Raw genomic sequence first — 17,567 nt, 5'->3', positions numbered from 1 at the left:
CCTCATTCTTGCATGTACACCTGACATGATGGGCAAAGGGACCTGAAAGTCCTTTTGGCCAGCCCTCAGCCAGCAGCATTGGGACAGTCATGAGCATCAAATGGCCATTCGGCACTCTACACTTTGGCCAAGCTATTCCACCATGGGAGGCAGTGGACAGTACATCAGGGCTTCACTCTGTCCAAGCTATTCCACCATGGGAGGCAGTGCACACTACATCAGGGCTTCACTCTGTTCAAGCTAGTCCACCATGGGAGGCAGTGCACACTACATCAGGGCTTCACTCTGTCCAAGCTATTCCACCATGGGAGGCAGTGCACACTACATCAGGGCTTCACTGCGCACTTACAGCCCGTCCTTTCTCTTGCAGGCTAAAGTAGCGTTTAATCGCCAGGCCCGTGCCAGGGGTGGCCGCGCCAAGCTGCAGAAGCTCACTCGGCTGGAGGAGCGCGTGTGTGTGCTCATGGGAGCCCGTGTGATTGTCCCCACAGCGTGCGGTGTATCCGACCCTCCACTGCCCGGCAATGGTAAGGACCTCGCCTTTTGGCCCTCTCGCGTCGCACTGGCCCATCCGAGCTACCTCCTTTGCCACTGTCCCACCAATGCGCTGAATCCCACCAGTCCTAACTCCCTCGCTGACGCCGTCTCCTCACTCTGAAGCTACTCTTGTGCATTCCTGCTTTCAGCTGGTGACGACCAGGACCCTGAGGCTGCCAGTGACAGCACCTCCAACCAGGAGGAGGAGGAGGAGCAAGCCGGACCTTCGGGGGAACAGTCACGTCCCGCAGGAGAGGAGGAAATGCTCGACACCTCCTCACTGGACGAGTGCCTGGAGGAACTGTCGCAGGGCAATGCAGCTTCTGGGACCAGTGGCGTCCAGCCACCCAGCAGCCGTGCGCGTGGCCCGCGGCCTTCCCCCCAAAGGGGGGAAGGATCAGAGGGGAGTGCTGCTGCTCGGCACACTCGCCGTCACCAACGCGGCAAGGGTCCCCTAGTTCGGCCCCCTCCTCCCCAGCGGGAGAGTCGCGACTCCAGTCCGGACACCTTCACTTCGGAGGAGGTGCGGAAGCTCGATCAGATGGCCGACGACTCGGACCGGCGCCACACGGAGCTCATGAGCGTGGTGGGGCGCATGCCTGAGGCCATCGAGTCGCTGGCGACCAGTGTGCGCGAGTTCGGGGCAGCAACTGCCGCGACTGGCCGCATGCTAACTGATGCCGTCAAGACCCTGGCGGATGTGATGCGCGCGCACACCAGGACCACAGGGCCACTCACTGCTGCCACACGCGCTGTCTCAGGCAGGCATCGCCAGGGCAGGCGCCGCGCTGGACCATCCCAGCAAGCCGGCCGTCGGCTGATTGCTGCGGATCCTGCAGTGCGGGCCCGGCCGAGTGCCACCGCGCCACAGCACCAGCCAGCGCATCCCAGACGCCAGCTGGCCCACATTGCGCCATCCGTCGCCGCCATTCCCCCTCTGGGGCGTCAAGGGCAAGCGGCTGCAGCTGATGGTGGCCAGGCTCAGGTGCGCCACTCAGGAGACGGCCCCTCGAGGCCCAAACGCCGTGTAGGCCGCCCCCCAGCGGCATCTGGCGGAAGGGCATCTGAGCCTCAGGCGCCTTCCCCCAGCCTCGCAGCAGCCACTGGGCAGAGCTTGCGAAGGAGCAGCAGGCAGGGCAGGGGAGGCAAAATGCTGGCCAAGGTCTCGCCCTCGCGGGCCACTCAGTAGAGGGTGTGGCCAGCTTTCCTTTAATATGGCGGTGGCCATCTTTATTTTGCCCATGGTTGTGCTTTTGGAGGGCTTTTTTTTTGCGTTAGGCCGACGTTGAGGCCCGGTTTCAATAAAGGTGGAGTGGCTCCTCCCCAGTTTGTGGGAGTGAGTCGTTTGTTGGGCTTTTTGTGGGGCCCGTTTATTGTTTTTGGGGATTCATGTGGGAAGGGCTTTTCGTTTTTGTTTAATAAAAAATTATCTTTATTCATGCAGTCTCCATGGTTGTTCTTCTTAGTGTTTGTTGGCTTCGCCGGCTGAGGGCTTGCGGAGCGGCTGCATTCATCTTCCCTCATGGCCCCTGGCCATTCCCTGACAGGGGGCTTAGAAGTACCGTGTAATAAGGTGGCGTCGTGCGGCCCTTGGCCCTGGTCGCTCCCTCCTGGGAACGTACTCCTGCTCCTCCTCCTCCTCCTCCTCCTCCTCCTCATGCTCCTCCTGCTCCTCCTCCTGAGGTGCTGGTCCAACGTCAGGTGGCAGTGCCTGAGTCCTGCGGATAGCCAGGTTGTGTAGCATGCAGCAAACCACCACAAATTGGGAGACCCGGTCCGGCGAATACTGGAGAGCTCCTCCGGAGCGATCAAGGCAGCGGAACCGCTGCTTGAGGACCCCAATAGTTAGCTCGATGATGTTGCGGGTGGTTTGATGGCTCTCGTTGTAGGCCTCTTCAGCAGCGGTCCTGGGCGCGCGGAGCGGGGTCATGAGCCAGGTGCACAAAGGATAGCCTTTGTCCCCGAGTAGCCATCCTCTTGGGGGAGGCTGTGCCTGGAACATGTCATGCACAGTACTCTGCCGCAGGATAAAGGCATCGTGGCTGCTGCCTGGGAAGCTGGCATTGACTGCCATGATGCGCTGCTTGTGGTCACAGACCAGCTTCACATTCAGAGAATGGTAGCCCTTCCTGTTGCGATACTGCTCGCCATGCTCCAGAGGGGCCCGCAAAGCCACATGCGTACAGTCAATGGCGCCCTGCACCAAGGGGAATTCCCCGAGTCTGGAAAATCCCAATGCGCGCTGATGCTGGCTCTCCAGGGCCATGGGGAAGGAGATGAATTGGCTTCTCCTTCTGAACAGTGCTTCGGTCACCTGGCGGATGCAGCGATGCGCGCCGTACTGGGAGATGTTTGCTATGTCCCCAGCAGCGTATTGGAAGGAGCCGGAGGCATAGAAGTTCAATGCCACCGTCACCTTCACTTCCACCGACAGAGACGTCCTGCACCTGAGCTTTGGCCGCAGATCTCGGCGAAGCAGGTGGCAGATCTCTGCAATCACCCCCTTTCGGAATCGGAGCCTTTTAACACATCGCGCGGCACTCATGTTTAGGTAGGAGCGCTGCTGGCGGTATAGCCTGACTGGGTAAGGCCTACGTGGCCGACGCCTGTAGCCCCCTCTGCCTCTAGCCAGGGCTGCCCCTCTCACAATGCGTCTGCGAGCCCTACGGACATGGAGCTGCAGCTCCGCGTTGGCACCCCATGCAACCCCCATCAAATCCTGGCAAACACTCTAATTTCCAAATGGCCACTTGCAGCGCTGTTGCCTGAGTCCAAAAATACCTGGCTCTTGCTGCTTGAAACCAGTTAGCTATCCTCCTTGTTGTGTCTCCAGAAATGCGTTGCACAAGACTGTTTTCTGAAAAAAGGATGGCCTTTATACTGGAGAGGACGTTCCCTTTAATTAGCGCCCCCCGGGGCCCGCGCTGGTTGTGTTGCGTTCCTTTTTCCAAATGCTCCGGCCGCCCGCCGCACAATGGGGCGGTCCGACTGAAGTTTGCAATCGGGGCGGCCAAAGGGCGTTGCACGAGGATGTGACATCATTTTCTGCGCGCGCATCCGGGCGGGCGCTAAACTTTGCGCCGGCGCTAACGGGCAACTTAATTTGGGGCGGGGCGCAAACTGCGCTGCGCCCGGGCGCTACACGCATAGCGCCCGGAAATCACTTCTCTTAAGGCGCTAACTGCTGGCGCAAGCAACTGAAAATCTAGCCCCATGTTTTTAATTGCGGTGGACGCACATTCTAAATGGCCAGAAGTGATTAAGATGACTACCACTACCTCGGAAAAGACGATCGCGGTGCTAAGAACGATATTTGCAAGAAATGGATTGCCAGAACAAATATGTTCAGACAACGGACCGCAGTTCGTGTCAGAAGAATTCCAGAAATTCATGAAGAAGAATGGGGTGAAACATTATACCTCTGCCCCATATCATCCGGCTACAAACGGGTTGGCCGAGAGATTTGTACAAACGTTCAAAAAAGCAATAAAGGCCATGAGCGAAGATCAGATTCCACTACAACACAAGGTGGACAAATTCCTACTGGCATATCGAAACGCCACTCATGCAGTGACAAACCAAAGTCCTGCCAGGATGTTCAATAACAGGAGGTTGCGGTCCAGGTTGGACTTGTTAAAACCAAATGTGCGGAGGGAAGTTGAAAACAAACAGTTCCAGCATATAAATAACAAGACCACTCGGAGTTTCGAAATAGGACAACCAGTGTTAGCCCGGGACTATAAAAACGAGAAATGGCAATCTGGAACAATTCGGGCCAGACAAGGACCCCTGATGTACACGGTAGATATTGGTGAAAATGTAATACGGCGTCATGCTGACCAACTGGTAGAATCGAGAACAAGGGTCGAACCCAGGGTTACGGCAGAGACAACCGTGGAAGAAGTTAGTGAACCTGAAGCATCTACCTCAGAAGTGAATGTACCTGAGGATGATGTCCAATCCATAAGAGATCAACGAGATGAGTCACCCCAGCAACGAGAATCAGAGACCCCTGAAAGGCGTTATCCAACTCGAATCAGGAGGCCTCCTCAGAGACTGAATCTTTGAACTGTTTTGCATGAAGTTGTATATATATATATCTATATGTTATTATGTTATGTTAAATGGGGATATAACTGTTAAGCTAAAAAGGGAGGATTGTGGTGTATGTAACCTGTTCCACCTTAAGAGAACTACCTTAAGAGATGTACTACTTTCTCTTGGCTGCTGTATACTGTAATACCGGTGGTGACCACACCGGTATATAAACGTTGTGTAGGGATTTGCTGGGCAGTTTAGCCCTGACCTCCGAATAGTAAAGACCTGTTAAAAGTTATTCTTGTGGTCTGTGTCCAGTGATTTATAATAAGCATAACTGGGACACACAGACTTAACAGGTTCCATTCCTTGAATGTCCAGCTGGTCTGTGACCACCGACAGCTGATCCTTGCAGTGAATGCGCAGTTCCCAGGCAGCAGCACGACGCCTTCATCCTGCGCCAGACTTCTGTTGCAGACCTTTTTGAGGCCCCGGCTCACCCAGGAGGCTGGCTTCTCGGGGACAAGGGCTATCCTCCATGCCCGTGGCTGATGACCCGCCCCTTTAAGAGCTGGCCGGCGCTAGTGTGTCTCGGGGAAATTGATTATTGACAGCACCTGTGCTGCGCCCCGCCGCCGCGAAATTGGGTTGCGCCGCCGGGTTAGCGCCTTAAGAGTATCGTGCAGCACCTGATTTAGCGCCACAATCACCTTCAGGGGCGCTGCAACCCAATATCGCGCCAGGTGGCGCTAAATTGCGCCTGGCGCTAAACTTTGCGCATCGCCAGGACTAGCGCCACAAACGGGGCTATACCCAATTTCTCCCCCTTTGTTTCTATACACAAGTTTACAGCAAGCAACAAATAATATGCAATATTCAAGCCCGAGGTTCAGGATTGAATCCCATTCAAGTTTGCGTTCGTACTTTTTCAACCTCTTTAAAATAATGAATTGAAAGAGTTTAAATTGTAGAGGCAAATCGGGCAAGGTCAGCGAGAGAATAGCGGCAGACATCAGGTCTGTGCTTACGTAACGTTGTAACCCCCGGGTATAGAATCATAGAAATTTACAGCACAGAAAGAGGCCATTTCGGCCCATCGTGTCCGCGTATAGTCACAGTGTGAAGCCCAATCATTGGTCCCGGTGCTTTTTTTTTATTCGTTTATGGGATGTGGGCGTCGCTGGCAAGGCCAGCATTTATTGCCCATCCCTAGTTGCCCTTGAGAAGGTGGTGGTGAGCCGCCTTCTTGAACCTCTGCAGTCCGTGTGGTGAAGGTACTCCCACAGTGCTGTTAGGGAGGGAGTTCCAGGATATTAACCCAGCGACAATGAAGGATTGGCGATATGCTTCTAAGTCAGGATGGTGTATGACTTGGAGGGGAACTTGGAAGTGGTGGTGTTCCCATGCGCCTGCTGCCCTTGTCCTTCTAGGTGAAAGAGGTCGCGGGCTTGGAAGGTGCTGCCGAAGAAGCCTTGGCGAGTTGCTGCAGTGCATCTTGTAGATGGTACACACTGCAGACACGGTACGCCGGTGGTGGAGGGAGTGAATGTTTAAGGTGGTGAATGGGGTACCAGTCAAGTGGGCTGCTTTGTCCTGGATGGTGTCGAGCTTCTTGAGTGTTGTTGGAGCTGTACTCATCCAGGCAAGTGGAGAGTATTCCATCACACTCCTTACTTGTGCCTTGTAGATGGTATGATGGTGGAAAGGCTTTGGGGAGTCAGGAGGTGAGACACTCGCCACAGAATACCAGGCCTCTGACCTGCTCTTGTTGCCACAGTATTTATGTGGCTGGTCCAATCCTGATGGACTGAGGCACTTTTGGTGGGACTTCCATTCACTGAGCTATCAGAGCCACTCACACAAACTTAACATCAAATCCAGCACTCACAACACAAACAGTTCTGAATAAAACATTTTTCCATTTGAAACTTAACTTCAAACCATCCCCTCCCAGTGACCAACTATGTAAACTTTCTCCCGGAAATGTGATCAGCTCATCTCCACTCATTATAAACCAAATATCATTCTGAAGAAACATGAAATAATGAACAGATTAAATGAAAAGACGTCAAGGACCCGCACTAACTCCAGACCAAGTCTCTTCCTCTGGTTAATGGCAGTGACTCAAATCGTGACCTCATGTAACTGGAACTCTAATTTAAAGACAGCTTTCAAATCTGACAAAATACAAAAGCCATTTTTAATGAGATTTAACAGAATCTTTCACTGCCACTGAGTCCAGGACTTGGGACAGCCTCCATTTCATGTTTTTTTCAAAGATTTCAAGAAAATGGTTACTGCACCTGTTTCTAGCAACAGTTAGGATCTGAAATACTGAAGGCTCATTAAAATAATGGTCAGTGTGCGTGGTCAAGATTAGACGAGTTTATAATAAATCGCCCTGACTTCCTCCTCCCACAGGAAGTCCCACAGCCGCCTCATTGTCTCTCATTATATCAGAGTTGCCTTTTGAAATTGGTTTCCTTAAGCTTTAAAGCTTAATAGTTAGTAGTTTATTTCCCTTATGAGGACATTGATGTCATTATCCTGGAGTCTTATATAAACCAAGCAGTACAGGGAATGTCAGTGCTGAGCTCCCAACCAACATCCAACAACAGCCAACGGCAACCAACACCATCTAACACCAACCAACACCAAACAACACCATCCAACACCATCCAACAGTATCCAACACCATCCAAGATCATCCAACACCAACCAATACCATCCAACACCATCCAACACCAACCAACACCAACCAACACCAACCAACACCATCCAACACCAACCAACACCAACCAACACCAACCAACACCATCCAACACCAACCAACACCATCCAACACCAACCAACACCAACCAACACCATCCAACACCAACCAACACCATCCAACACCAACCAACACCAACCAACACCATCCAACAGTATCCAACACCATCTAACACCAACCAACACCAAACAACACCATCCAACACCATCCAACAGTATCCAACACCATCCAAGATCATCCAACACCAACCAATACCATCCAACACCAACCAACACCATCCAACACCAACCAACACCAACCAACACCATCCAACACCATCCAACACCATCCAACACCAACCAACACCATCCAACAGCATCCAACACCATCCAACAGCATCCAACACCATCCAACAGCATCCAACAGCATCCAACACCATCCAACACCAATCAACACCAACCAACACCATCCAACACCAACCAACACCAACCAACACCATCCAACACCATCCAGCACCATCCAACACCAACCAACACCAACCAACACCATCCAACTTGTCCTGAATCAAGAAGCGAAACGTGATTTCTGTGGTGAGTAAAATTATTTTCTTTGCTTGACTAAAACAATGAGGAGGAGTAAGAGCCAATAAGAAGAGAGAGTGGAACAGATACCTCGCAGCGATCCAATTGAGAGGCTCGAATCAAGCCATCGACCATCAGGTGGAACCTGCAGCCATCTGTGCTTGTTACCCAACTCTCCCCCACCCAAACTCACCATTCGGCAACTCTCCCTCGCCCAAACTCACCAATCAGCAACTCTCCCTCGCCCAAACTCACCAATCGGCAACTCTCCCTTGCCCAAACTCACCAATCGGCAACTCTCCCTCGCCCAAACTCACCAATCAGCAACTCTCATCATTCAGCATTGTGAATGATCTCACTGTCAGTCTCTGCCAAGTGTGGGACTGAGTCACACAGAGCATGAATATTCTATCGCTGGTCTGTGTTGTTCTCAACTGGGACAGTGTTAGGGAGACCCGAAGCTGGCATTAGTTCCACTGGGTTGGGAGAGAGGAAAACTAAGGCAGGGTTTTGCTCCTGATCACAAGCAGTGACTCCTGTGGATTCCTCGCAAACACCAGATTGGGCTTGTGAGGTCGACCATATTTCATATTTCCATAGTCTGCCACCGTCACTGTCTGGGCCGTGACTCTGAAATCCCCACTGTGAATCTGTCACATTGCGCTCTGAGAGCTGGCGCCAACACAATACTTCCATATCAGTAAAACACAGAGAAATGACCAAAATCTCAGACAAAAGGGAGAAATGTTATGGATGAGCTTTGTGTCGAGGTGACGGGGGGTGTTGGGGTGTCCGGGTGTCTGGGGTGATGGGGTATCCGGGTGATGGGTTGCGGGGGTGTGTGTTGAGGTGACGGGGTGTGTGGGATGTCGGGATGTACAAGTTTCGGGGGTGTGTAGGAGTGTCCGGGTGATGGGTTGTGGGGGTGTGTGTTGGGGTGACGGGGTGGAGGGTGACAGGGTGTCCGGGTGATGGGTTGTGGGGGTGTGTGGGGTGTAACCCTGATTTAAGGACCAGCCCCGTTACAGAAAGTGCCTGATTATTATCTCCATTGATTTAATGTATTGGGCAGCCTTTAAATGTTGTCTCATGTTTTATGAGAAGACTGGGATCTAAATAATGTTCGGGGGCTTTTACTTTCTGTGCTTTCCCCTCAGGATATGGAGCCCCCTCCCACTGGTCGAGTGCTGTTGGTCGGACTGGTCCTGAGCTGTGTCCTGGCCCCGTGTCCGGGAGCCGTTCCCTCATCTCTCGGACACACGGAAAGGTAACGCCCCCAATGGGAGAATTTATTGTTGATTTAGCTCAATTTCCATTCACTATAAATATTATCCTTTGTTTATATTTGGTGAGGTTTGAATTTTATTTGCTCTGAAGCTTTGTCTGAGATGTGCGGATAACTCCAGGGGATGAAATTGGTCTTTGGCGGGTCGTGAGTGGGGTCTTAGTGAATCAGGCAATAGTGAATGGGGCGATAGTGAATGGGGCAGTAGCGAATGGGGCCTTAGTGAATCAGGCGATAGCGAATGGGGCAATAGTGAATGGGGCGATAGTGAATGGGGCGATAGCGAATGGGGCGATAATGAATGGGGCGATAGCGAATGGGGCGATAGTGAATGGGGCGATAGTGAATGGGGCGATAGTGAATGGGGCGATAGTGAATGGGGCTATAGTGAATGGGGCGATAGTGAATGGGGCGATAGCGAATGGGGCGATAGCGAATGGGGCGATAGCGAATGGGGCGATAGTGAATGGGGTGATAGTGAATGGGGCGATAGCGAATGGGGCCTTAGTGAATCAGGCGATAGCGAATGGGGCGATAATGAATGGGGCGATAGCGAATGGGGCGATAGTGAATGGGGCGATAGTGAATGGTGCGATAGCGAATGGGGCGATAGTGAATGGGGCGATAGTGAATGGGGCGATAGTGAATGGGGCGATAGTGAATGGGGCAATAGTGAATGGGGCGATAGTGAATGGGGTGATAGCGAATGGGTAGTAGTGAATGGGGCGATAGTGAATGGGGTGATAGCGAATGGGTACTAGTGAATGGGGCGATAGCGAATGGGGCAATAGTGAATGGGGCAATAGTGAATGGGGCGATAGCGAATGGGGCGATAGCGAATGGGTAGTAGCGAATGGGGCCATAGTGAATGGGGCAATAGTGAATGGGGTGATAGCGAATGTTGCGATAGCGAATGGGTAGTAGCGAATGGGGCGATAGCGAATGGGGCGATAGCAAATGGGGTGATAGCGAATGGGGCGATAGCGAATGGGGCAATAGTGAATGGGGCGATAGCGAATGGGGCGATAGTGAATGGGTAGTAGCGAATGGGGCGATAGCGAATGGGTAGTAGCGAATGGGGCGATAGCGAATGGGGCAATCGTGAATGGGGCGATAGCGAATGGGCGATAGCGAATGGGTAGTAGTGAATGGGGCGATAGTGAATGGGGCAATAGTGAATGGGGCGATAGCGAATGGGTAGTAGCGAATGGGGCGATAGCGAATGGGGCGATAGCGAATGGGGCGATAGCGAATGGGTAGTAGCGAATGGGGCGATAGCGAATGGGGCGATAGCGAATCAATTTCCCCCCAGGGGTGTTCCAGTCCCTGACACCACTTATACTGCCAGTGTGCAGAATGTATTTGAGGGATTTGGATGGTTTATACATAGAATGGATTCCGAGAAATGAATTACAGGCTGGAATCTTAATCAAGGAGTTTGAATATCTGGACATCACTTGCAGACTGGAGGAGTTCGGATGATTGATATATTCAGGAGTGAATTAGAGGCTGGGATCTAATTGAGGGGTTCAGATGATTTGTATATTTTGTTAGTGATGCTCTTATTTTAAAAAGTGTTAAAGTCACAAGCTGATATCTGTAGATTAACCTGAGTGTTGGGATGGCATCGTTAGGGAGGCTATTAACTATCATCTAGAACACCCGGGATTGGTCGGAATACTCAACACAGCATCAGAAAACAGAGGGTCATACTTGACAGACCTGATCCAGTTTGTGATGAGTCTGGATGGATCCAGATCTCATCTGCTTGGATTTCCAAAAGAGTTCCATAAAATACCACAAGAAAGATTCTGCTAAAATGAAGTCCATTGCTGTCAAGGGTCAGATTGTGAGATGGATCACAAATGAGCTAAAAGGAGCCTGCTTGAAGGATGGTTTCAAATAGGACTTCTTCCCAATGGGGTGCAGTCACTAGAGGAATGCCCAGAGTTCCTTTCTTGTAGACAGCAATTAAATTTGCAGATGATATTAAATAGTGCAGTAGGGTTAGAACCTTCAAAAAGGAAATATATTACAACTGGATTTGGACAGATTGGGAATGTGGACATGAAGCTGTTGGTAAATGTGAAATTATTTACAGTGTACCATGAGTGGGGGGCGGTTAAAGGGAGAGAGACATGGGATTAATCATTGACGGTTCCCTAAAGGTTCAAGCACAGTTTCAAGAGCTGCAGCCAAGGTGAGCAGACCCTGGACACCTGCCTCACCTGGAGTATTGTGAACCTGTTCCCCACCCCAAGGAGGACATGAAAGCAGCAGTGAGGATGATCCCAGGCCCAAACATGTTTAACTGTGGAGGACTTTGCACCTTGGATTTGGATTCACTGGAGAGGCATCGGAGTCTGGTGTTTAAAATGACTAAGGGTATTGATAAGGTACAAGTGAATCAATTGTTTGAGGTGATGGGTGGGTGGAGACGAGGTGTCAGAGGTAGGGTTGGCTGTTTCAAAGTTTCACTTTTCTCAGACTGGTGGAAGAAGGTTCTGGAAGTGGTCATGAGGATCGATTAATTGCAGGCCTTCCAGAAGGTGTTCGATGCAGTTTTGGGAAACTACGAGATCGTGGCAAAGAAAGATAATATTTTGGGTAATAACCAAGGCTAAGACCTCCTGGAGCTTGTCTGATCATCTCTGAGGAGTCGCAGAGGAATTTTTGTCAGAGATTTCCTGAATTGGCTTCATCTCTTTGAGTTTTTGCCTCTCCCTGGTGGCGAGGGGGGGAGGGGGGTGCCTGGGGGGAAGGTGGTGGCTGGAGGGAAGGGGGATTGGGGGGGAGGCTAGGGGGTTGGAGGGGGGGTGGAGGGGGGAAGGGCGATGGGGGGACAGTGAGGTGAGGGGGGAGGGGTGAATGGGGAGGCAAGGGGGGGATGGGGGAAGGGGAGGTGAGGGGGTGGAGGGGGGTGGAGGGGGGAGGGGGATGGGGGGAACAGGAGAACGAGGCTAGTAATAAGTCGGGCAGTGTGCATGATCCTGGTGGCCATCTCTTGTCCTGGTTACTTAACATAACATTTAGAATAATGATACCTGGGAGTGAGTTAAAGCCTAGAATCTAATTGAGAGTTTGGATATGTTGACGTTAAATTTTATTGTACTATTGTAGTTCTCCACCGATATTCTGGAAAAATGAAAACTTGCCAGGACTGACAGGAGCCAAACAACTGGAGAATATTTTGCCAGTTGTCCCAGGCTGGGATCCATCTGCCTCGTTACCTGATTGGGGCACTGAGATGAAGTCACCATTCCCCACACTCAAAGGACTCCCAGGAAAGGACTCTGGGAGCTGGTGGATGCCATCTTTACGACGTCGAGCCTGGTTTACAAAATTCCCAGTAGAGCCCAGCAATTGCGGCGATCAATCGCACAACACACTTGGGGATGGCAATTTCCCAGTAGAGCCCTGCAATCACGGTGATCAATCGCACAACACACTTGGGGATGGCAATTTCCCAGTAGAGCCCAGCAATCACGGTGATCAATCGCACAACGCACTTGGGGATGGCAATTTCCCAGTAGAGCCCAGCAATCGCGGTGATCAATCGTACAACGCACTTGGAGATGGTGCAGGTCTGACCAGGGTTACCCTGGGCAAAAGCTGGTCATCTGATTGGCTGGAGCCAAGCACCAATGAAGAAGTAAAGAGAAGCATTGTGGTGGCTGATGATGTCGCTTTTCGAGAAAAGAGCAAGTTCCTGACAGCGATGCAGCGACAGAAATGGCTGAACTCTGTGATGAGACAACTTGTGATTAATAAAAAGTAGATGTAGCACAATGTATGGATGATTGGTGTTTGTGTGTGTTCCAAACGCAGAAATGTGATTCATTGTTTAACTGCAATAAACTTCTCTTAAAAGACACCATAAACTTTCAGGTTTTATGTTTTCAACCATTATCTCATGAAATAAACCTAATATTAGACAGTGAGAGTGAAAAGCCATTTATTGAAACCGAGGGCCCGATCCTAACCCCCTCAAGTGTTCTCTGCCGGTCTGGCGGGGGAGGGTGGGGTGGCAGGGGGGAGGGAGCCGCATGTCGGGGGTGGGGGGTTCAGGGATGGGGTCCGCGAGTCGAGGAGGTTCGGGAGTGGGGGAGCCAGGGGCAGGGGGGTTGGGGGGCTATGAGGAGTCAGGGGCAAGGGGGGCAGGGAGACCCAGCAGATTTAAAAGAATGGTACCAGGGATGTAGAACTTCAGAGATTGGGGAAGCAAGGATTGGTCTCCTTAGAGCAGAGAAGGTTAAGGGGAAATTTGATAGAGGTGTTCAAAATTAGGTTTTGATAGAATGATTAAGGGGACTTGTTTCCAGGGGCAGGAGGGGCAGTAACCAGAGAACACAAAGGATCCGGGGGGAGTTGAGGAGAATTTATTTACACAGCGAGTTATTGTGACCTGGAACGCACTGCTTGTAAAGGGCAGTGGAAGCAGATTCAATTGTAACTTTTAAAACGAAATTGGATAAATACGCAAAAAGGAAAAATTTCCAAGAAAAAGCAGGGGAGTGGAACTAATTGGAGAGCTCTTTCAAAGAGCCGGCACAGGCACGATGCGTTGACTGGCCTCCTACGCTGTATGATCCTGGCTAACGCAAGATGACCCATTAACGCAGACTAACCTGAACAACATAGGCTAATCCCACCAACCCAGGCTAACCTGGTCAGTACAAGCTGATCCAATTAACCCAGGGTTGGCCCCATTACCAAAACTAACCCAACCAGCCCAAACTAACTCATCCAGCTGAAGCTAACCCAATCACAACCCAGATTAACCTGACCAACACATGTTAACCTGACAAACCCATGCTAACTTAATCAACCCAGAGTAGGCCAATCAGCCCAAACTAACCCAATCAGCCCAAACTAACCCAATCAGCCCATACTAACCCAAACAGCCCAGGCAAACCCAACCGACCTAAGAGAACCTGAACAAATCAAGCTATACCAATCAGCCCATGCTAAACTGAGTAGCCCAGACTGACCAAGTCAGTCCTTGCTAAACAATCTTAACCAGTCCAACCCACACTAACCCAATCAGTCTAGGATAACCCAACCAATTCAAAGCTAATCCAACCAACCCAGGTTAATCCAATCAAGCTAACCTGACAAACCCATGCTATCCACTACATCTTAACCCAACGAACCCAGGAAAACCTAAACTAACCCAATCAGCTCAATCCAGGCTGATCCATCCTACTAGGCTAACCTGACAGGTGCATGGTGCACCATTCCTAACCTTTAAGACACAACTGGCAGCAGGAACAGAGGGATTGCTGGATGAAGAAAGACCAGCATCCATCGACTTCGCCTTCTACCGTCCTGGTAGTCGCACGATCCAACGATAATGGAGTTGTTGACTAACTGTCGCAATCATTCTCTGTCAACGAGTCTATAAAAGACCCAGACATGAGGCGGGGAAAACCCCCAGTGGTGGAGAGCTTTGGGGACCATAGGTCCGGAATCACCTGTTCCTCCCCAGCACACCGCACTCACCACATGCCATGTCTCCAATTACTCAGATATTGGATCGCAAAATATTATTTTCTGAAAGTAATCTGTCTAATTTGCATTGTAATGAACCGACATTAACTGCTTCCTGGGGAGATTAGCAAAGAAGAATCAGCCTTGTTATTACGTAATGAATATTGAAGGACAGGGATTCTTTTTATTATTGAATGATGGGCAGTGTGAGGAGATAGACAGTGGGTTATACTTGTCTGAGTTCAAGTGCTAATGTAAAGGTCCGGGTCCTGCGTGAAATAGATCTGGTCATTTTGACCCAGTTCCAAATGGGTACAGTCCAACACTGCTCGATTTGTACAAATGAGCTCTAGATTGGCAATCTCACTCAGGGATGGAAAGTGTGGGAAATGAATTGATTGTAGTCATGCAGTGGGGGGGAGGGTCTGTTCCAACCACTCTGTCCAGTGGTAACGGGAACATGTTCAAACGGAATCTTCCGGATTTCATGGTGGAGCAGTCTTTGCATCAGATTCCACTTTATTCTGGGCATTGGGAATACCCTCTGTTGAAATATTAAAGGAGATTATCATTCAATCATTCACATTAGCTCAATTTAAACAGGCACAAACAAAACCTTAAAACATGTATGTAACACAAATTTAGTCACAGCATTTAATGTGCTGAGTATTTTTTTAAATAGAAAATAGGCAAACATTTACTGTTGGAAGCAGGAACTCTGCAGTGGAAGTGAATAGAATGTGGCGCATTCTGGAATTCTGTCCTCCAATGGGAATAACATTTGGACGAGGAATAAGATTTGTTGGGGTGAAATACGGTAAATTATTGCTGGATATTCATCAGCAAAATTTGTAGTAAATTGTTTCTCACTAAATGAAATGGTTCTATTCTATCACAATGTCGCAAACACTGCCCTTTACAACAACAGACAGACAGCAAACACATCAAACACTCAGGGACAAATGGACTTTGAAATTGCACGAGGTGGGAAGGTGTTGCTATTAAGTATCTGCCCTTTATAAAGGTCCAAGACCAGTTCTGGGAACTGTCTGTTTCAGACTGACAGCAGGCTCTGAGTAACAAAGCAAATCACTCTCTTCGCAGAATCTTTATTTCCAGTTTGCTCCTGACCGGCGCTGCATGTAAGTAGAACAAAATGACAAAAGTTTTCTGATTTTATTATTAGATATAAAATGAGTGAACATACATGGGAAAAGATATACTGAGGAAATGTTCTCTTAAATTATTAAAAAGAAATAATGACAGACATAAATATCTGAGGAAAAGACAGCACAAAAGAGGCTTTGTTAACTATTTAAAACAAATTAAACATTAATATAGAAAAGACAAAATATTCACAGCAAAAATACAAAGGGAGAGTTTGGGAAACAGAAAGAGAAGAGACATCAGCAGCTGCTCGGGGATTGGGATTTCATTCTGCTTCTTACATGGAAACTTTCGTTCGATTTCACCTTGTGCCCAACCATGGTGAATATTTGAGTGTGGATCAAAATATTACCTTGATTCAGTGCCTCTAGTTATTACTGGTTTGTCAAACTTTAACTAGATTTGTGCAACTGTAGATGTTCGGCTGTAAGAATTCTGGGTTCTGGTGATTTCTCCAGGACTGTTCCATGGGACAGTGTATACACAGACTGGGACAGTGTATAAATAGGCTGGGACAGTGTATACATAGACTGGGACAGTGTATACACAGACTGGGACAGTGTATAAATAGGCTGGGACAGTGTATACACAGACTGGGACAGTGTATACATAGACTGGGACACTGTATACATAGACTGGGACAGTGTATAAAGAGGCTGGGACAGTGTATACACAGACTGGCACAGTGTATAAATAGGCTGGGACAGTGTATACACAGACTGGCACAGTGTATAAATAGACTGGGACAGTGTATACACAGACTGGCACAGTGTATAAATAGGCTGGGGCAGTGTATACACAGACTGGGACAGTGTATAAATAGGCTGGGAGAGTGTTTACACAGACTGGGACAGTGTATACATAGACTGGGAAAGTGTATACACAGACTGGCACAGTGTATAAATAGGCTGGGACAGTGTATACACAGACTGGCACAGTGTATAAATAGACTGGGACAGTGTAAACACAGACTGGGACAGTGTATAAATAGGCTGGGACAGTGTATACACAGACTGGGACAGTGTAAATAGGCTGGGACAGTGTATACACAAACTGGGACAGTGTATACATAGACTGGGACAGTATAAATAGGCTGGGACAGTGTATACACAGACTGGGACAGTGTATACATAGACTGGGACAGTGTATAAACAGACTGGGACAGTGTATAAATAGGCTGGGACAGTGTATACACAGACTGGGACAGTGTATACATAGACTGGGACAGTGTATAAATAGGCTGGGACAGTGTATACACAGACTGGCACAGTGAATACATAGACTGGGACAGTGTATTCACAGACTGGGACAGTGTATACATAGATTGGGACAGTGTATAAATAGGCTTGGACAGTGTATACACAGACAGGGACAGTGTAGACATAGACTGGGACAGTGTATACACAGACTGGGACCTTGTATACATCGACTGGGACAGTGTATACATAGACTGGGACAGTGTATACACAGACTGGGACAGTGTATAAATAGGCTGGGACAGTGTATACACAGACTGGGACAGTGTATACACAGACTGGGACAGTGTATACACAGGCTGGGACAGTGTATACACAGACTGGGACAGTGTATACACAGACAGAGACAGTGTATACACACACAGAGACAATGTATACACAGACTGTGACAGTGTATACACAGACTGGGACTATATATACACAGGCTGGGACTGTGTATAATCAGACTGGGATAGTGTATACAT

General features: G+C 49.6%; 1 protein-coding gene across 1 annotated transcript; it reads left to right on the top strand.

Annotated features, from left to right (window-relative positions):
- Positions 1–9,065: 9,065 nt before the first annotated feature.
- On the top strand, positions 9,066–12,968 carry pth2 (parathyroid hormone 2). Its single transcript, XM_085969345.1, has 3 exons — positions 9,066–9,172; positions 12,311–12,549; positions 12,724–12,968. The coding sequence occupies exons 1-3, from the start codon at positions 9,066–9,068 to the stop codon at positions 12,966–12,968; spliced, it is 591 nt and encodes a 196-aa protein (XP_085825471.1).
- The last annotated feature ends 4,599 nt before the right edge of the window (positions 12,969–17,567 follow it).

The sequence above is a fragment of the Somniosus microcephalus genome, chromosome 28 (assembly GCF_052327205.1).
Source record: "Somniosus microcephalus isolate GS21.2 chromosome 28, FLI_Smic_1.0, whole genome shotgun sequence".
NCBI lineage: Eukaryota > Metazoa > Chordata > Chondrichthyes > Squaliformes > Somniosidae > Somniosus > Somniosus microcephalus.
The sequence above is the reverse complement of the archived record's forward strand: the minus strand, read 5'-3'. Positions and strand labels throughout refer to the sequence as shown.

What these genes read in the sequence shown, in the direction of transcription:
- pth2 (XM_085969345.1), top strand. Translation starts at nt 9,066, where the DNA reads ATGGAGCCCCCTCCCACTGGTCGAGTGCTGTTGGTCGGACTGGTCCTG. An exon ending in TCTCTCGGACACACGGAAAG is followed by an intron (nt 9,173 to 12,310) that starts GTAACGCCCCCA and finishes GTACTATTGTAG; the next exon opens with TTCTCCACCGATATTCTGGA. An exon ending in AAAATTCCCAGTAGAGCCCA is followed by an intron (nt 12,550 to 12,723) that starts GCAATTGCGGCG and finishes ATTTCCCAGTAG; the next exon opens with AGCCCAGCAATCGCGGTGAT.